Source organism: Bos grunniens, chromosome 11 (genome assembly GCF_055505025.1).
Source record: "Bos grunniens cultivar Pamir isolate PY7600 chromosome 11, Bosgru_T2T1.0, whole genome shotgun sequence".
Taxonomy (NCBI): Eukaryota; Metazoa; Chordata; class Mammalia; order Artiodactyla; family Bovidae; genus Bos; species Bos grunniens.
The window spans coordinates 92,916,122-92,930,782 of record NC_141175.1 but is presented as its reverse complement, the minus strand read 5'-3'; the positions used below and the strand labels follow the sequence as shown (position 1 = coordinate 92,930,782).

The 14,661-nt window shown below is 35.0% G+C and overlaps 1 protein-coding gene across 23 annotated transcripts in view; it reads right to left on the bottom strand.

Moving 5' to 3' along the window:
• The window catches only part of MEMO1 (mediator of cell motility 1), a 111,958-nt gene that overhangs the window by 36,134 nt on the left and 61,163 nt on the right, over nt 1–14,661 (bottom strand). For 16 of the 23 annotated variants that reach the window (XR_015137271.1, XR_015137272.1, XR_015137268.1 and 13 more), the window contains 2 exons: nt 9,033–9,145; nt 6,642–6,753 (listed from right to left, as the gene is read on the bottom strand). The exons of the other annotated variants lie outside the window; for them this stretch is intronic. Coding sequence is in view for 7 of the 16 variants with exons in the window: in XM_086327553.1 (XP_086183679.1) it covers nt 6,642–6,753; nt 9,033–9,145 (225 nt within the window). In the remaining 9 variants the exon portion in view is untranslated. The remainder of the gene's footprint in view (nt 1–6,641; nt 6,754–9,032; nt 9,146–14,661) is intronic. 23 annotated transcript variants of the gene reach the window in all.

The window sequence follows — 14,661 nt, the reverse complement described above, 5'->3', positions numbered from 1 at the left end:
GAGTGGGTTGCCATTTACTTCTCCAAATTTTAAGAGTAAATAGCTTTTCCAAGATAGATGAATTCTACATATCCCAACTTAATATCTCTCAAATGCAATTATATATAATATCAAAAATTATGAGTTTCAGTAATAAAGATAATACATGGAAAAAAGGATCCGAATAAAATGCTTAAGATACAACCTCCTGTTTACATTTTAATTACACAAAAATGTGTATGTATAAGTCTTATATATATATATACACACACACACATACACAAACATATATGTTAGCATTTCCATAATAATATTCACTGTCAATAAACACTGCTGAGGAGAATAAAAGAGGCTTTCACTGCTCATTGTGTATGCTTTTAAATCATGTACACCCATTTTTTAAAAGGACAGATTTAACTGAGCAAGGACATTATGGGTCATTTTGTTTTCTCCTCTATATTACTCTTTTTTTTTTAAAGAAAGCTCTAATGAATATCACTTTTAAATATGCTTCATATAAGAGAATTATAAATAATACACTTAGATATTTAATTTTTTAGCCCATCATAATTTTCATTATAGTGAAAAATGAGGAAAAGTTTTAAAATTAGTCAACTGAAGTACTACATAGTCATATACTGGAAAGTCCTGCTGCTGCTAAGTCACTTCAGTCGTGTCCGACTCTGTGTGACCCCACAGACGGCAGCCCACCAGGCTCCCCCGTCCCTGGGATCCTCCAGGCAAGAACACTGGAGTGGGTTGCCATTTCCTTTTCCAATGCAGGAAAGTGAAAAGTGAAAGTGAAGTCGCTCAGTCACGTCCGACTCCTAGCAACCCCATGAACTGCAGCCTACCAGGCTCCTCCATCCATGGGATTTTCCAGGCAAGAGTACTGGAGTGTCCTATGTATACCCAGTTAAAAGGAGTTTAAAAAAAAACACATGTAAATAGGTTTATGACATAAAAAGCAGCTAATTAAAAAACTCTGACCTCATTTTTGGCACCAGAGTTATTATCTATTGCTATTAATTTATTCAACAATTAATTACTGAGATCCTGTTGTGTGCCAGGTACTAAGATGGGTACAGAAGATACAGAGTAGACCAGCTGCCCTGGAATAGGGGACAGGTCAGGGAAATACTACAGAAGGGAAGCAGACAGATATACATATATAAATAATCTCCTGAAAAGCTATTTAACTGCAGTGCCACCGTGGTAGGCTATCTACAAACATAATCAACAAAATTCCTTCCACATCTGAATGCTCACGCCACTCCTCCCGTTAGGTACAATTTTTCCCTCCCCTTGAATCCAGTCTTCCAATTTGCGTTGTCAAGTAAAATATGGCACAAGTAATACTGTGCCACTTGCAAGCCTAAAGATTAAGAGACCTAAAATTTCTACTTACTTTCTTGCTATCCTGAATTGCCATGTACTTCAGGATAGATAAGCAGGAAAGGGAAACCATGTGTAGAGAAAGGCCCTGAAGAAAAGTAACAAGTGGAGATAGGACCAAGATGACAACGAAGGTGCCTAGTAGACAATCTGCATTAAGCCCCAGACAGAAAGTGAGAGCACCCTGGAACCTCTAGCCTAAGTCAACCTATCTTACCTGACAGCAAATGAAATAGAGATGACTGGTCGCCACTCATCCCTGAACACAAATTTCTAGCCCAAAGAATCATAAGAAAACAAAAAAAGTACTTTAAGGTGATATGCCATGCTACAACTGATAACCGAGACCAAAAATGGGTGCCTGGAAAGTGTATTACTAAAAGAAACACCTAGAAAATATAATATTGGCTTTGGGGACAAGAGATAGGTGGAAGGTGAAAGGGCAACAAGGAGCCTGAAAAGTAGACAAGCAGTAAGGACACTGCTCGAAGAAGGGTTATCCATATTATTTCCTGGCAGAAAACAATTAGCATAGAACTGTCACATGATAAAACTTAGAAGATAAGAGAATCTATAAATCTAACTAAGATTCCCCAACAAAATATTCAAAGTGTCAATGGTTTCTTCACAGCCAAATATGAGGAGATGTAAGAAGAAAAACATGACTTAAAGAACTATAAGCTGAGTTTAAAAGAAATATTTCTAACTAGGAGTTTCTTGGTTAAAAAATAACTGTTTCTCATTACTAACCTCTATAGATAGCCAAACACTGTCAAGCAAACAGCCTAAGGACAAAGACCAAATACAGAGTACTACCAAGAACATGGGCTCAGAATCATCAAATCAAAACCACGTCTGTAAAAGCCTGTTAGGACCACAGGAAGACTTCAGACCATGCTTGCATATTCTCTCAGGCAGGTAAAAGGGCTTCTGAGAAATTACACGACTCTAACTTGGGCTCCAAAGTGGAGAGAATCCAGTCTCCGTAAGAAAGTGGACAGAATCTTACCTCAGTAAGAACTGTGGATGTGACTTCTGTCTAATGGAATGCACTTCTAATCTTATATATAGAAAATCCACAAAGTAGTTAACGGAGTTCTATCAGTTTGTACTAAAATAAAACACTATCTCAAATGAAAAGAGGCCTTTAGGCTTTTAACTGTCACATAAAGCAGAATAAAACTGCTACTCAGATGCAAACAAAGCCCATTTCTTATGGAAAAGTAAAAAGGACTCAAAGAATAGAGCCAAGAGCCAAAAGGACCCAGCCAAGAGCTAAGAATAATACAGATCTTCCTCAGCTTACGATGGAGTTAAATCTAAATAAATCCATTATAAGTTGAAAATACATTTACTACACCTAACCTACTAAATAGCATAGCTTAGCCTAGCCTACCTTAAGTGTGCTTACAGTATTTTCAATAGCTTGCAGATGGGCAAAATTATCTAAAACAAAGTATATTTTATAATAAAGTGCTGAATCTCTCATGTAATTTATTGAATGTGCTGTGCTTAGTCGCTCAGTCATGTCTGACTGTTTGCGACTCCATGGACTATATAGCCCACCAGGCTTCTCTGTCCATGAGGATTCTCCAGGCAAGAATACTGGAGTGGGTTGCCATGCCCTCCTCCAGGGGATCTTCCTAACCCAAAGATCAGACTCAGGTCTCCTGCAATGCAGGAGGATTCTTTACCAGGTGAGCTACCCGGGAAGCCCAACTTATTGAATACTGTACTGAAAATGAAAAACAGAACTGTTGTCTGAGTACAAAAGGATTTTTAAGTGTATTGGGTGTTCACCCTCATGATCACATGGCTGACTGGGAGCTGCTACTCCTTGCCACTACCTAGAAACATGAGAGAGTATCATACATATTGCTAGCCTGGGAAAAGATCAAAATTCAAAGTACAGTTTCTACTTAATTACGTATCACTTTCACACCATCAAAAAGCCAAAAAATCCTAAGTGGAGCCAGCATAAATCAGGAACCATCTGTAATGAATTATGAAACCACTATCAGAAGATAGAACCAAGCCATAATCAAGGACATTTTCTGTTTCCTGGTTAGATTTCAGAACTGCTTTAGAACAGAGATACTACATGCTTTTACCTTTTCCAACCTCCAATGTGATTAACTGTCTGTCTCAAAACCGCATACTAAGTATATTGGGGCCTGTGGAGGGGGGTGGACAACGGGGAGACTTGCCTTCCCAGTTCACAGGTACCCAAATAAAAAAGAGCTGCATTCAAGGAGCCTCATCCACATCCCAACCAAATTCAGATGATAAAATAATGAACTTTGAACATGATGTCATAACTGGATGAGATTTCTGGGCATCTTAGGAGATGTCCTCCTTGTTGGAGAAACATGAATTGTCTACCACAGGAAGAACTGTGGTAGTCCATCAACAAAGATGCCTGCCAACAATTCCTCCTACTCCTGTACACTTATGCTACTCCTCCCATCAAGAGTGGCATCTATTTCTCCTTTGAGAAACAAAATGCAGTGGAAATGATGATATGCAATTTTAGGCCTAGTCCTTAATAAGCCAAGAAATGTCTGGTTTTGTTCTGTTACCCAGAATCACCATGTAAAGAAATCCAGACCATCCTTCTAGAGATAGGCCAAAAAGATAAAAAAGCCCTGGCTGATTAAAAAAAAAAAAACAAAAAACAGGCCATAGAGAACAAATGAGGTATCTCAAGTAAAAGTCAGCTCTAAAGTCATCTTGGATCCTCAAGGCCTATTCAAATCATCTCAGTCAGTGTCTTGTGGACCAGAGCACGGTGTTCCCTACTCAAACTCCTGACCCCAAAATTGTGAGCAATAACAACAGCTATGATTTTAAGTCATAAGTTTTGAGGCAATTTGTTATTCAGTAAAGGATAACTGATACAGGTAATGGTAAGCAGTGCTTGCAGCAAAGGTGACAAAGGAAAAGTACTAGGTACTTTTGAAAGAGTCAGTATTACGGATCCTAATGGCACCCCACTCCAGTACTCTTGCCTGGAAAATCACATGGACGAAGGAGCCTCGGACATGTCTAAGAGACTTCACTTTCATGCGTTGGAGAAGGAAATGGCAACCCACTCCAGTGTTCTTGCCTGGAGAATCCCAGGGATGAGGGAGCCTGGTGGGCTGCTGTCTATGGGGTCACACAAAGTCAGACACGACTGAAGCGACTTAGCAGCAGCAGCAATGTAATCTGAGAGATAAGGAAGGTTTCCCTGAGAAGTGATATACTTAAAGTGAAAGTGAAGTCGCTCAGTCATGTCCGACTCTTTGCAACCCCATGGACTGTAGCCTATCAAGCTCCTCCGTCCATGGGATTTTCCAGGCAAGAGTGCTGGAGTGGATTGCCACTATACTTAAAAGTGGTAATGTAATGTTACTTAATATGGAGGAAATTACAAACATAAATTTTGTTCACTGGTTTCAAATTTCTATTTTCCTACATTTCCACATTACACCTGTTTTACTTTTGAAATAACATTTTAGCCAGGAACAAAAGTTTTTTTAATGTCCTGTTGCAGTTGAAGAATGGGATGCTCTGATGACACTAGCATTTCAAAAAGTAAACAGGCTATACTGCTTTAAAATTTTCTGAAGAATTAGAATGTATTAAAACACAATTAACCTAAAATTGGTAAAGAATCCGCCTACAATGCAGAAGACCCTGGTTCGATTCCTGGGTCAGGAAGATCCACTAGAGAAGGGAAAGGCTACCTACTCCAGTATTCTTGGGCTCCCCTTGTGGCTCAGCTGGTAAAGAATCCACCTGCAATGCGAGAGACCTGGGTTTGTTCCCTGGGTTGGGAAGATCCCCTGGAGAAGAGAAAGGCTACCCACTTCAGTGTTATGCCTGGAGAATTCCTGGAGAATTCTATGGGGTCGCAAAGAGTCGGACACGACTGAGCAACTTGCACTTTCACAACCTAAAATTATACTGCTTATAATTTAATATCACTCTATTTTTGCAAACTTCTTCAGCTATGTAATCCCTTATAGTTATTTTTGTGAAAAGATGTGGACAACATGAGACTGAGAGAAATACATAATACTTTGATAACAGAATTAAGAATGGAAATGACTGCCAAAACTGCAATAATGAAATAAAACCAACATGAAAAAATTAAACAAAATTAACTGAAGAGACATTCACTTTTAGGGTTAAAAAGAAACCAACCACTGAAGCACAAGAGGAGAAAATCATCTAGTTTAACAGTATAAAAAATCCTTGGGGTTTGAGCTGACCGCAAATGTATCAGACAAAAGTAAGTAAGCCATATCAGCATAAATATTGTTAATCTCATACTTCATTAACACATTTAACTAACAAATATTCACTGCAAACCTAAGATGTACCACTTATTTTCCTAAGAGAATACAGTAATGAGGACCAGAGAAGGAATAATTTCACCCTATTTAGAACTAATCAAACTAAAAACATATGGAATATTAAGTCCATATGAAGGAAATGGTTGAAAAAAGTACAGAAATGTGACCTTCAAAAGAAAAACGTTCGAATTTGAATACTGCCCTAAAGAAGGAAGAAAGCTCTTAAAACAATTCTTTCATTTTACCAAAATAATGACTACTATGTGACAGGCACTGTGCTAGGCACTGGGGTAACAGTGGAAAACAGAATGTCCTGTCCTCACCCTACTTACAGCCTAGTGAGCATGCTGTCCTCAAAGACAGAGCTCTTAGCAGGCACCAAGTAATGATGTCAGCACTTTTTATAACAGAGATCTCTTTTATAATAGATCTGTGTTATATATAGATTATCTCACTTATTATATATTACTACATAATAATTGCTTTTATAATAGAGATTCACACACTTTGATAAAGGCTGAAATAAATTACCTCCAAAGTTACTCGCAAATCTAAAATTTTATGATTACTTACTTGGAGCACTATACCATGAAAGAATGTAATTGTTATTCTGAGATAAATAAATATATAATGAATAAGATAACAGGCAAACCAATACATACAAACACATAGACACATGGGTTTTCTTGTTAATATTTCTACCTAAGAAAACAACCATGCCACTTCATAAATTTAACCTTCATAGGCAAACTACTCAAAACCAACTTCAATCCACATTCAGAAAAATCTAATCTCAAATTCTTTATTTCACTGTAACAAGAATTTTTAAATCTCTTTATCCTAGTGATCATCTTACCCTAGTTAAAATAATTCCAAAGAAACTAATATCCATGATTTCTCTGGGATTTCTTATATTAATTAGTATACCTTTCCATGGCTTTAGCTGTATAAGGCAAATGCATTTCAATACTGTGTTCATCTTCATCTGTCTGCAGAGACATGCGTTCAAACATTCCTGTCTTCCATAGTTCTCCGTAAACTAGAGGTTTCAAAATATAGTAAAACAAATGTATTAATGTATATCCTTATCCTGTGAGACTACCCAGTAACACAAAACTACATGCTTTGGCAAGAGACAAAAGTATCACGTAATATTCTCCTTTGGTTTTAGTTTAAAAAAAAGGAAAAAACAACTAGCTTCTATATAAGACAAAACAGTCAGACACGTAATGATTTACTCAGCATTTTCATATGTTATATAGTTACATAAAAAATAATAATTTAAATTTTTCATCAGGTCCTTTCATTATATCTAAAATCACCTCTAAGTTTAAGGTTTTCCTTGACCTTAATCAACCAGCAGATACTAACAAGAACAGCTGATCAAAACTACTACTGAAATATGGAAAAATCCCCCCGTCTACTTCCTCATGAGGTTTAATAATACAGTTTTTGAGTTTTGTTTTATTTTTAAATAAAATGTATAGGATTATTGTTTTACACCTCAGGTTTTGTTATACCAAGAACAGAAAATTCCTACTGAAAAATGTTATTTTCCTCAACATTAAGAATTAAACTTGTCAGGTAGACTGGAATATAAATTTACCACAGGACTATGCCTTAATCTTAAATTTTTTAAATGATTTAGCAATTCAGACCCTTCTGGTGGATTATACTTAAAACAAGATATTATATAGCAAGAAAATAATAGAATTTAATACAAAAAAGACACAAGAATATTTTTATTTTATCATTGAACAGAATCAGCATTTTTATAACTAAATCCTTAAATGGGTTTACCAATATCAAAGAAAGAAACAAATAACTGTATGACTTTTCTTCTATGAAACTGCATCTGATTAAAAATTCTCATTGTTAGGCTATCCAAAACCAAAATTTTCTGAATGCTCTAACAAGGTTTTACAAAGCAAGTGTGACCCAGAGGGTGGATGAAGGTAGTAAAAAGGTACAAATCTCCAGTAATAAAATCAGTAAGTACTGGGGATGTTATGTACAACATGATAAATATAATGAACACAGCCGCATATTATACATTAAAGCTGTTGAGAATAAATCCTAAGAGTTCTCGTCACAAGGGAAAAATATTATTTTGGTTCTTTAATTTTGTATCTATATGAGATTATATTCACTAAACTTATCATTTCATGATATATGAAAAGTCAAATTACTGTGTCATACTTTAAAACTGCCGTATGTCAATTATATCTCACTAAAACTGGAAGAAAAAATAAACATTTTAAAAGCATTTTAAAAATTTAAAAGTTACATAGCCTAATGCCATTCCAGGGAGTAAGGTTAGAAATATTCCAGTTTTGTTAATAAGCTATATCCTAACAACAAAATGCTAATACTCTATAAAGCCCAAAATTATGAAAATTTAAGCCTAAAGTTTAAAAAGAGGTGACCATTTCCTTTGCAAATAGGTTCTTTTATTCTACAAAAGAATTTGCTGCAAAATTTCTTAAAACAATAAACACTCAACATAATTAAAATATAATTTAATGAACTGGAAGGATATATACTAAGTTCATGACCGTGGTCACTTTCGGGAATGTGGGAATGTAAAGTCAGTTCAGATGAGGAGAAAGTCTGAGTCAAGTGTGAACGATAAGTACATGAGTGTTTGTTTTAGTAGTTTCCGTACTATTTGGCATTTTTAAAATTATGTTTACCCATTCCTCCAAAAATACTATTAAAAGTCAGAAAAAGTTTTACTTTACACATTCAGTGTACAAAATGAGACACAACTAAATAAAAAATGTGATGCCTGGAATCTTATTTTAAAAATCAAAATAATAGGTATGTTTTATAAATAAAATACACTTAAGATTTATATAGCACTCTTCTTGCTAAGCTTCACAACTACAGGCTCATTTTTTCCCATAAAAACCATAAACAAGGAAATAAAATCATTATCCTCATTATCCATTTACAGTGAGGGATTTGTTATACACAGAGGAAGACTAACATGCCCAAATTCTTTCAACAAGTTGTTGTGGGCACCAATTTCTTTTCTGATGCTACACTGAGTACATGGTACTTCCCTGATTATAAATAGAACCACTACAGTTCACAGACTAGTGAATCTACAGATTTTTGTGGCTGGCAGAAAAACTGCAGTTGTCTTTTAGGCATATGGAAGATTTTCTTAGTTTTTGTTTTTTTGCAGATTAGTTACAACAAATTTTATTTTTAAAATTGAAATATTACAAAAGTAATACTTTTAATTTAAAATAAACTCATAATTCCTATTTTTAAAAACTTTGTTTACAAGCTATAAGAGTTCTATATACTTACTCTTTTGGTCAATACGAAGGTCATACAGAGGTGTTCTATATATATCCACACTGGAAAGTGCACATCGAGAAAGGGGCACATGATGAGAAGGCCCAAGGATGAAAATTCTCCGGCTAGGAGATATACAACAAAAAACACAGGACAATTGCACTTCTACACAAACTTTATTAAGTAAAAAGAAAAAAAAGTAATTTTTAAAAATTACGTGTAATACTGTTTTCCTTCTTGATTTCATCACCTACTGTTACATGCTAAATTGTGTTCTCTTGGTATCATACATAAAGTCCACCCCCCTGTACCTTAAAATGGAACCTATTTGGCGATAAGGTCTTTGAAGAGGTGGTTAAGTTAAAGTGAAGTCATTACGGTGAGGCCTGAATTCAATATGACTGGTGTCTTGACAAGAAGAGAAAGAGACACCAAAGGTGCACACATACAAAATGGTAACTGACCACGTGAAGAGACATCAGGAAGACAGCCGTCTGCAAGCCAAGGAAGGGGCCTCATAAGAAACCAACCCTGTCAACACCTTCATCTTGGACTTCTCCAGCATCCAGAATGAGGAGAAAATAAATTTGTTGTTCCAATCACCTAGTTTATGGTGTTTTGTTACGGCAGCACTAGCAAACTAGTGTACCTAATGACTTGCTTCTAAATTAAGTTCAGTTCCTTATCTCTGTCTTTCTGTTGAAAGGGCTTTAAAAGAACCATGTTCAATACCTGGAAATACCAGTTACTAATTATCTACAGTAAACCAATTGACTACGCTTAAAATCACCTCTGTATTCACAATGGCTAGAACACAGGTTTTCAATAGCTACATTAATTGCATTTTAAACATTCCAGCTATTAAATAAAATCTCAAACACATCCTAAACTTGCCTACAACTTTAATAAAACTACATAACAGTATAAAGTCTGAAAATCCAACATACTACTACAAAGAATTATTCAGATAAAGCTATTTCCACATTTCATCCATGGCAGAGAAGAAAGGCATCTTGTTGAGAAGAACTCAGTGTAATAAGCTTTATCTGTTCCTATTCAAGTAGAAGTCATTCCCCAAAACAAAGAAACATAATTATGTGTTCTTTGCACTATAGGCTAAAGAAAAGAATGGGACTAACTTGTAGCTTAAATCTTTACAATCTCTTTCTCTTAAACATCAAGATTAAAATGGACGAATTCTTATTTTATCTCAAACATCTCTACAATCTGAATTCTAAAACTCTCCTTTTTCTCTGTTCTCCCAGATTTATATGAACAAAACTTTCCCCATCACACACATGCTCACAGACAGGAAACTCTAAGAAAAATTAAAATTTTTCTAGAGAAAATTAAAAACTACTCATTGCTCAATTAAGGGACAAAAAGACACCAGAGCTCTACCTGTTTCACATCGAAAACTTGCAGGCCAAGGAATGTGCGCCATATTGCAAAGTATTTATTTTGATAAAATTCTATTACAGGTTAATAAAATTAACCTATGGTTGGGTGTACCTTACTTGCTATCTGAGGTGTTGGGAGGGTTGGGGGAGCTAGGAAAGATGTAGGTAAGGAAAAGGTGATTCTCAGTTTCGTCCCAAAATCTCCTGAAGAAACTGCAATCCTCAAGATGTCACTCAGAGCAGACACGTAATACCACAAAGCATTTCTAGTCAGAAACGTAATCCCTTTTCTCACCTCCCCTGCTAATACTCACTTCCTGTCATCATCTCTATGAGCAAATCAATAACGTTTAAGAAAAAAAAAAAAAAATCAAATCCATAGATTCCTAAATGAACAAAGAGACACCACTATGTTCTCACACCTTAATGGCATATAAATAACACCACACTTTTTAAAATTAAAGTCTAATGTGGGACATAAATAATGGTATATCTGAGTGTTTAGGAAACTTGCTTAAGGACAAGGTACTATATTGGGTTGGCAAAAAAATTCCTTCGGGTTTTTCCACAGGACGTAAGCAGAAAACTCTAACAAACTTTTTGGCCAACCCAGTATGAATTAAGAGCTAAGTAAGGAAAGAAAAGCATTTTTATGATTGAGGAATGTATTTCTAAGAAAAGAAGACTAGAATACTTAAAATCAGAGAACTCCTGGGAATTCAGGATAATTAAAACATGAAATGACTTTTATAATATCAATTGAGACACAGATATATTTCATAGGTAAGTGTAACAAGGTTCTTCCAACGGTGATTACAAGATGAGTATTACTTCAGAAATAAACACCTGAGGTCAGAAAGCCTAACTGCTTCCTCTAATTTAATACGTGGCTATTCATCTTGCTTGAGTTTTCGTCAGACCCAACTGAGATGAAAAGATAAAGCCTAGTTCGGAAAAGAGCTCCCAACAGTCTGAATTACCCAGCTGGGTACCCCAAAGGTTGAAACTCACCCGAAAGCAACATAGTGAAGTTTTGCATTTAGTTAAGAGAGATACCAGGGGAAAAAAGAGATTTAAGTCCCATCAATACAAAACCCTTAAAAGTGATATACCAAAAAACAAACCAAAAAAAGCTAGGTATTGTTGAAAAGAAGGAAAAACAAAATACACATTGAATGAGTACTAATCTCAGACTGAATTTCTGTGTTAGCTATATGCTAAAAGACAATTAACAGCATAAATAAAAAATAACATGTTTTCTCTTTCTTTCCCCCTAGATCGCTAGGTCCATAAACACCTAAGCCATACACATATTTTGGAGAGAAATGGATAATATAAGCATTGGAAGTAATGCCACTTTCTCTCCCTTTAATTAATTACAAAGTGCTTTGTCATAAAGGGGTTAGTTTTAAAATATCTGCATATAATCACTGTTACTATACATATAAAAGAAACCTTTAATATGAAAAAATAGGAAAAAAATCAGTAGGCATTCTTTCAGGAAATAATGTAGTTTACACATAATTATACCTCCAGAGAATCCACATTTGTGGAGTTACTAAGACAGTAGTCTGTGCACTCAACACATGAGTTACTTAAATGCCTGTTCTCATAGTCAACTATTTATACTAAATAATGGAACACAAGTAATTTGTTTTTTAATGTTTCATACTAAGTGGAGATATTTTAACTGAAAAATGAAATGTCATGTGGCCCCAAAGAAGATTTCTTTTGGCTCTCTTTTTCTGCCCTGCAAAGTTTTCTGAAAGATACGAATCAAAATCAAGTTACTATCTAAGTAACATCCTGGGTTTCAGTTTTTAAAGTTTCAGTAATAGGAAAAGACTTGTCAACTATAAATATGGGAAAGAACTTAATGTATCATTTTAAAAATTCCTTAAACGGCCAGAGTACTCTTTCTAAAATATGAATCAGATCATATCCCTCTCCCACTTAAAATGTCTTTCAAAGGTTTTTCATGGTCAGAGGATAAAATCCAAAATCCTTAAAACAGGTTCTAAAGTCTCAAATGAACCGGTCCCTCCAGTGTGATTCTCCCCAACTTAGATCACAGTACTTTATACACACTGTCTTTGCAGTGCCCTGATGACAAGGATACCTCTGCCTATTTCAAAGCCTTTTCACATTAATTGCTTCTTTTGCTGGCTTAAGATCATCTCCCCAGAGATGCTATCTCCAATACCTTACCCACAATATAAATCCAATCACCTTGAATTATAGCAGTTCTCAAAGTGTGAACTGTGGATTCCTCAATACCCTTTCAAGGAGTTCACAAAATCAAGACTATTTTCGTAATAATACAAAGAAGTTATCTGCCTTTGCAGTGTGTTAACATTTACACTTGTGATACAAAAGTGGGACTGTGTAAACTGCTGGCTACAATAAAGATAATGGAATAAAAATGTACTAGTAGTTATGTATTCTTCACCTTCACCCACGCTGTTTTTTTAAAGCCAGTTTCATTTCATTAAATGCTGAACTCTGAATACAGTTTTATTAAAATATGCTGTATGACAAAATGCATTCAATTTGTGGTAATAAATGCACAAAGTACCTCTGCAACATACAGAAGCATGTCTCAAGGAAAAAGCATTTGTGTGTTTTTGAGTTATGAGCTAAAGTAAACATTTTCCCCATGGAACACAATTTTGAGTTCAAAAAACGACTGCAGAGAAATTGTGGTTATTCCAACTTAGCTAACTGGCAGAAATTTTCTAGAAAACAAACAAAATGAGCCTGACACTTCATAGAAAACATTGGATACATTTGTTGCCAATGATAAACCTGAAACTTTTAAGTGAAAGTTAGGACTTTTGCAAAACTTGTATCATTGTGAGATTGACAGCGTCCCAATAATTAAAAATATTTCTAATGAAATTGATGGTGATATTAACAAATGTGATTTTTTTTTACATTGTATGATGAAATGTCAACATCTGAAAGACCTGCCTAACTCAATGAACAAGTATTTTCAAAATGTCATGTAAGATATCAAAAAATCATGCCAAGGTAAAAGATCCATTCAAAGCCTATGCACAAAAGATGATCCTGGTGGACGTGTAGAGAATGGGAAAGTAAGAATGGAAGCCAGTGTATCAAGTTCAAGCTTCTCTCTTGGACTGTTATTTTTTCTCTATACTTATTATTCCCAAAAGCACGTGTTCTCTATCTTCTCAAAGGACTCTGAAGACATTGCAAATCTCAGGGATAGCCACTTTCAAGAGAATACAACTATGACTGTCAATGATCATTTTCAACACTCAGACCTTCAAATTTATTTATTCAGAATTCAATTCCAATATAATAATTACAAGAATAAGGTGATCACTCACATTACCCATCATTCGTCTTTCTTTTTATTGATAGCCTTTATCACCTCCTCAGTCCTTCCTTTTTACCATTTTTTCCCTTCCATTCTTACTGTCCATCAGCTTATTTAACACACAATTTCCACTTATATCAATATAGACTCTCTATGTACTCCTAGGCCAAATTAATTCTGGGGTACCGTTTCAGTACATATCATCATCAAAAAAATTCTGCCAAACAGGAAAAGGTTTGGAAAAACCTGTTATATGAACTAGCCTTGATTATAGATGGTTTATAGACCAGGGTCAAATAAAGGATGTTTCTAAAAAGCTTTACAATCTAATTTCTACTTCACTCTTATTCATGAAACAAATTAAAATTATACATTAAATATGTACTATGAAATACCTGTTAAAGACTCTCCTCAAATCATCTGGCAATATTATAGTCTATTTATTATTAAAAATTGACTAAAAATAACTTTCAATCAAGGCCTGATAAAATGTGCAGGACAAACTTACTACATAAAAAACAAAGAGAGCAGCTTTTTAAACAATTTGAACAAACTGCTCAAAGGCAAGGAAGTAGGCTAAGGGTGAGATTCTCTTTTTAAACTCATGGCTACTGTGAGTTATTTCTACATCTCACCACGAATGATTATACTTCATCTATGCTAGTACAGGTCTAATCAACCAATCGACATCTGACAGAATTAAAAGTTTCCAGCAGAAATTTTTGAAATTTCACAAGCTTCTTATTTTAGAGAGTGGTATACTAAGCTTTTAAAGTTCACAACTTTCTCATTTTATAGAGTACTATATGACTCAGTCTCAATTTGCCAGGAAGATTTTTTTAAGCTAATTTCAGAGCTGTCATTAAATTATTATAAGATAATATACTTCAAACACCAT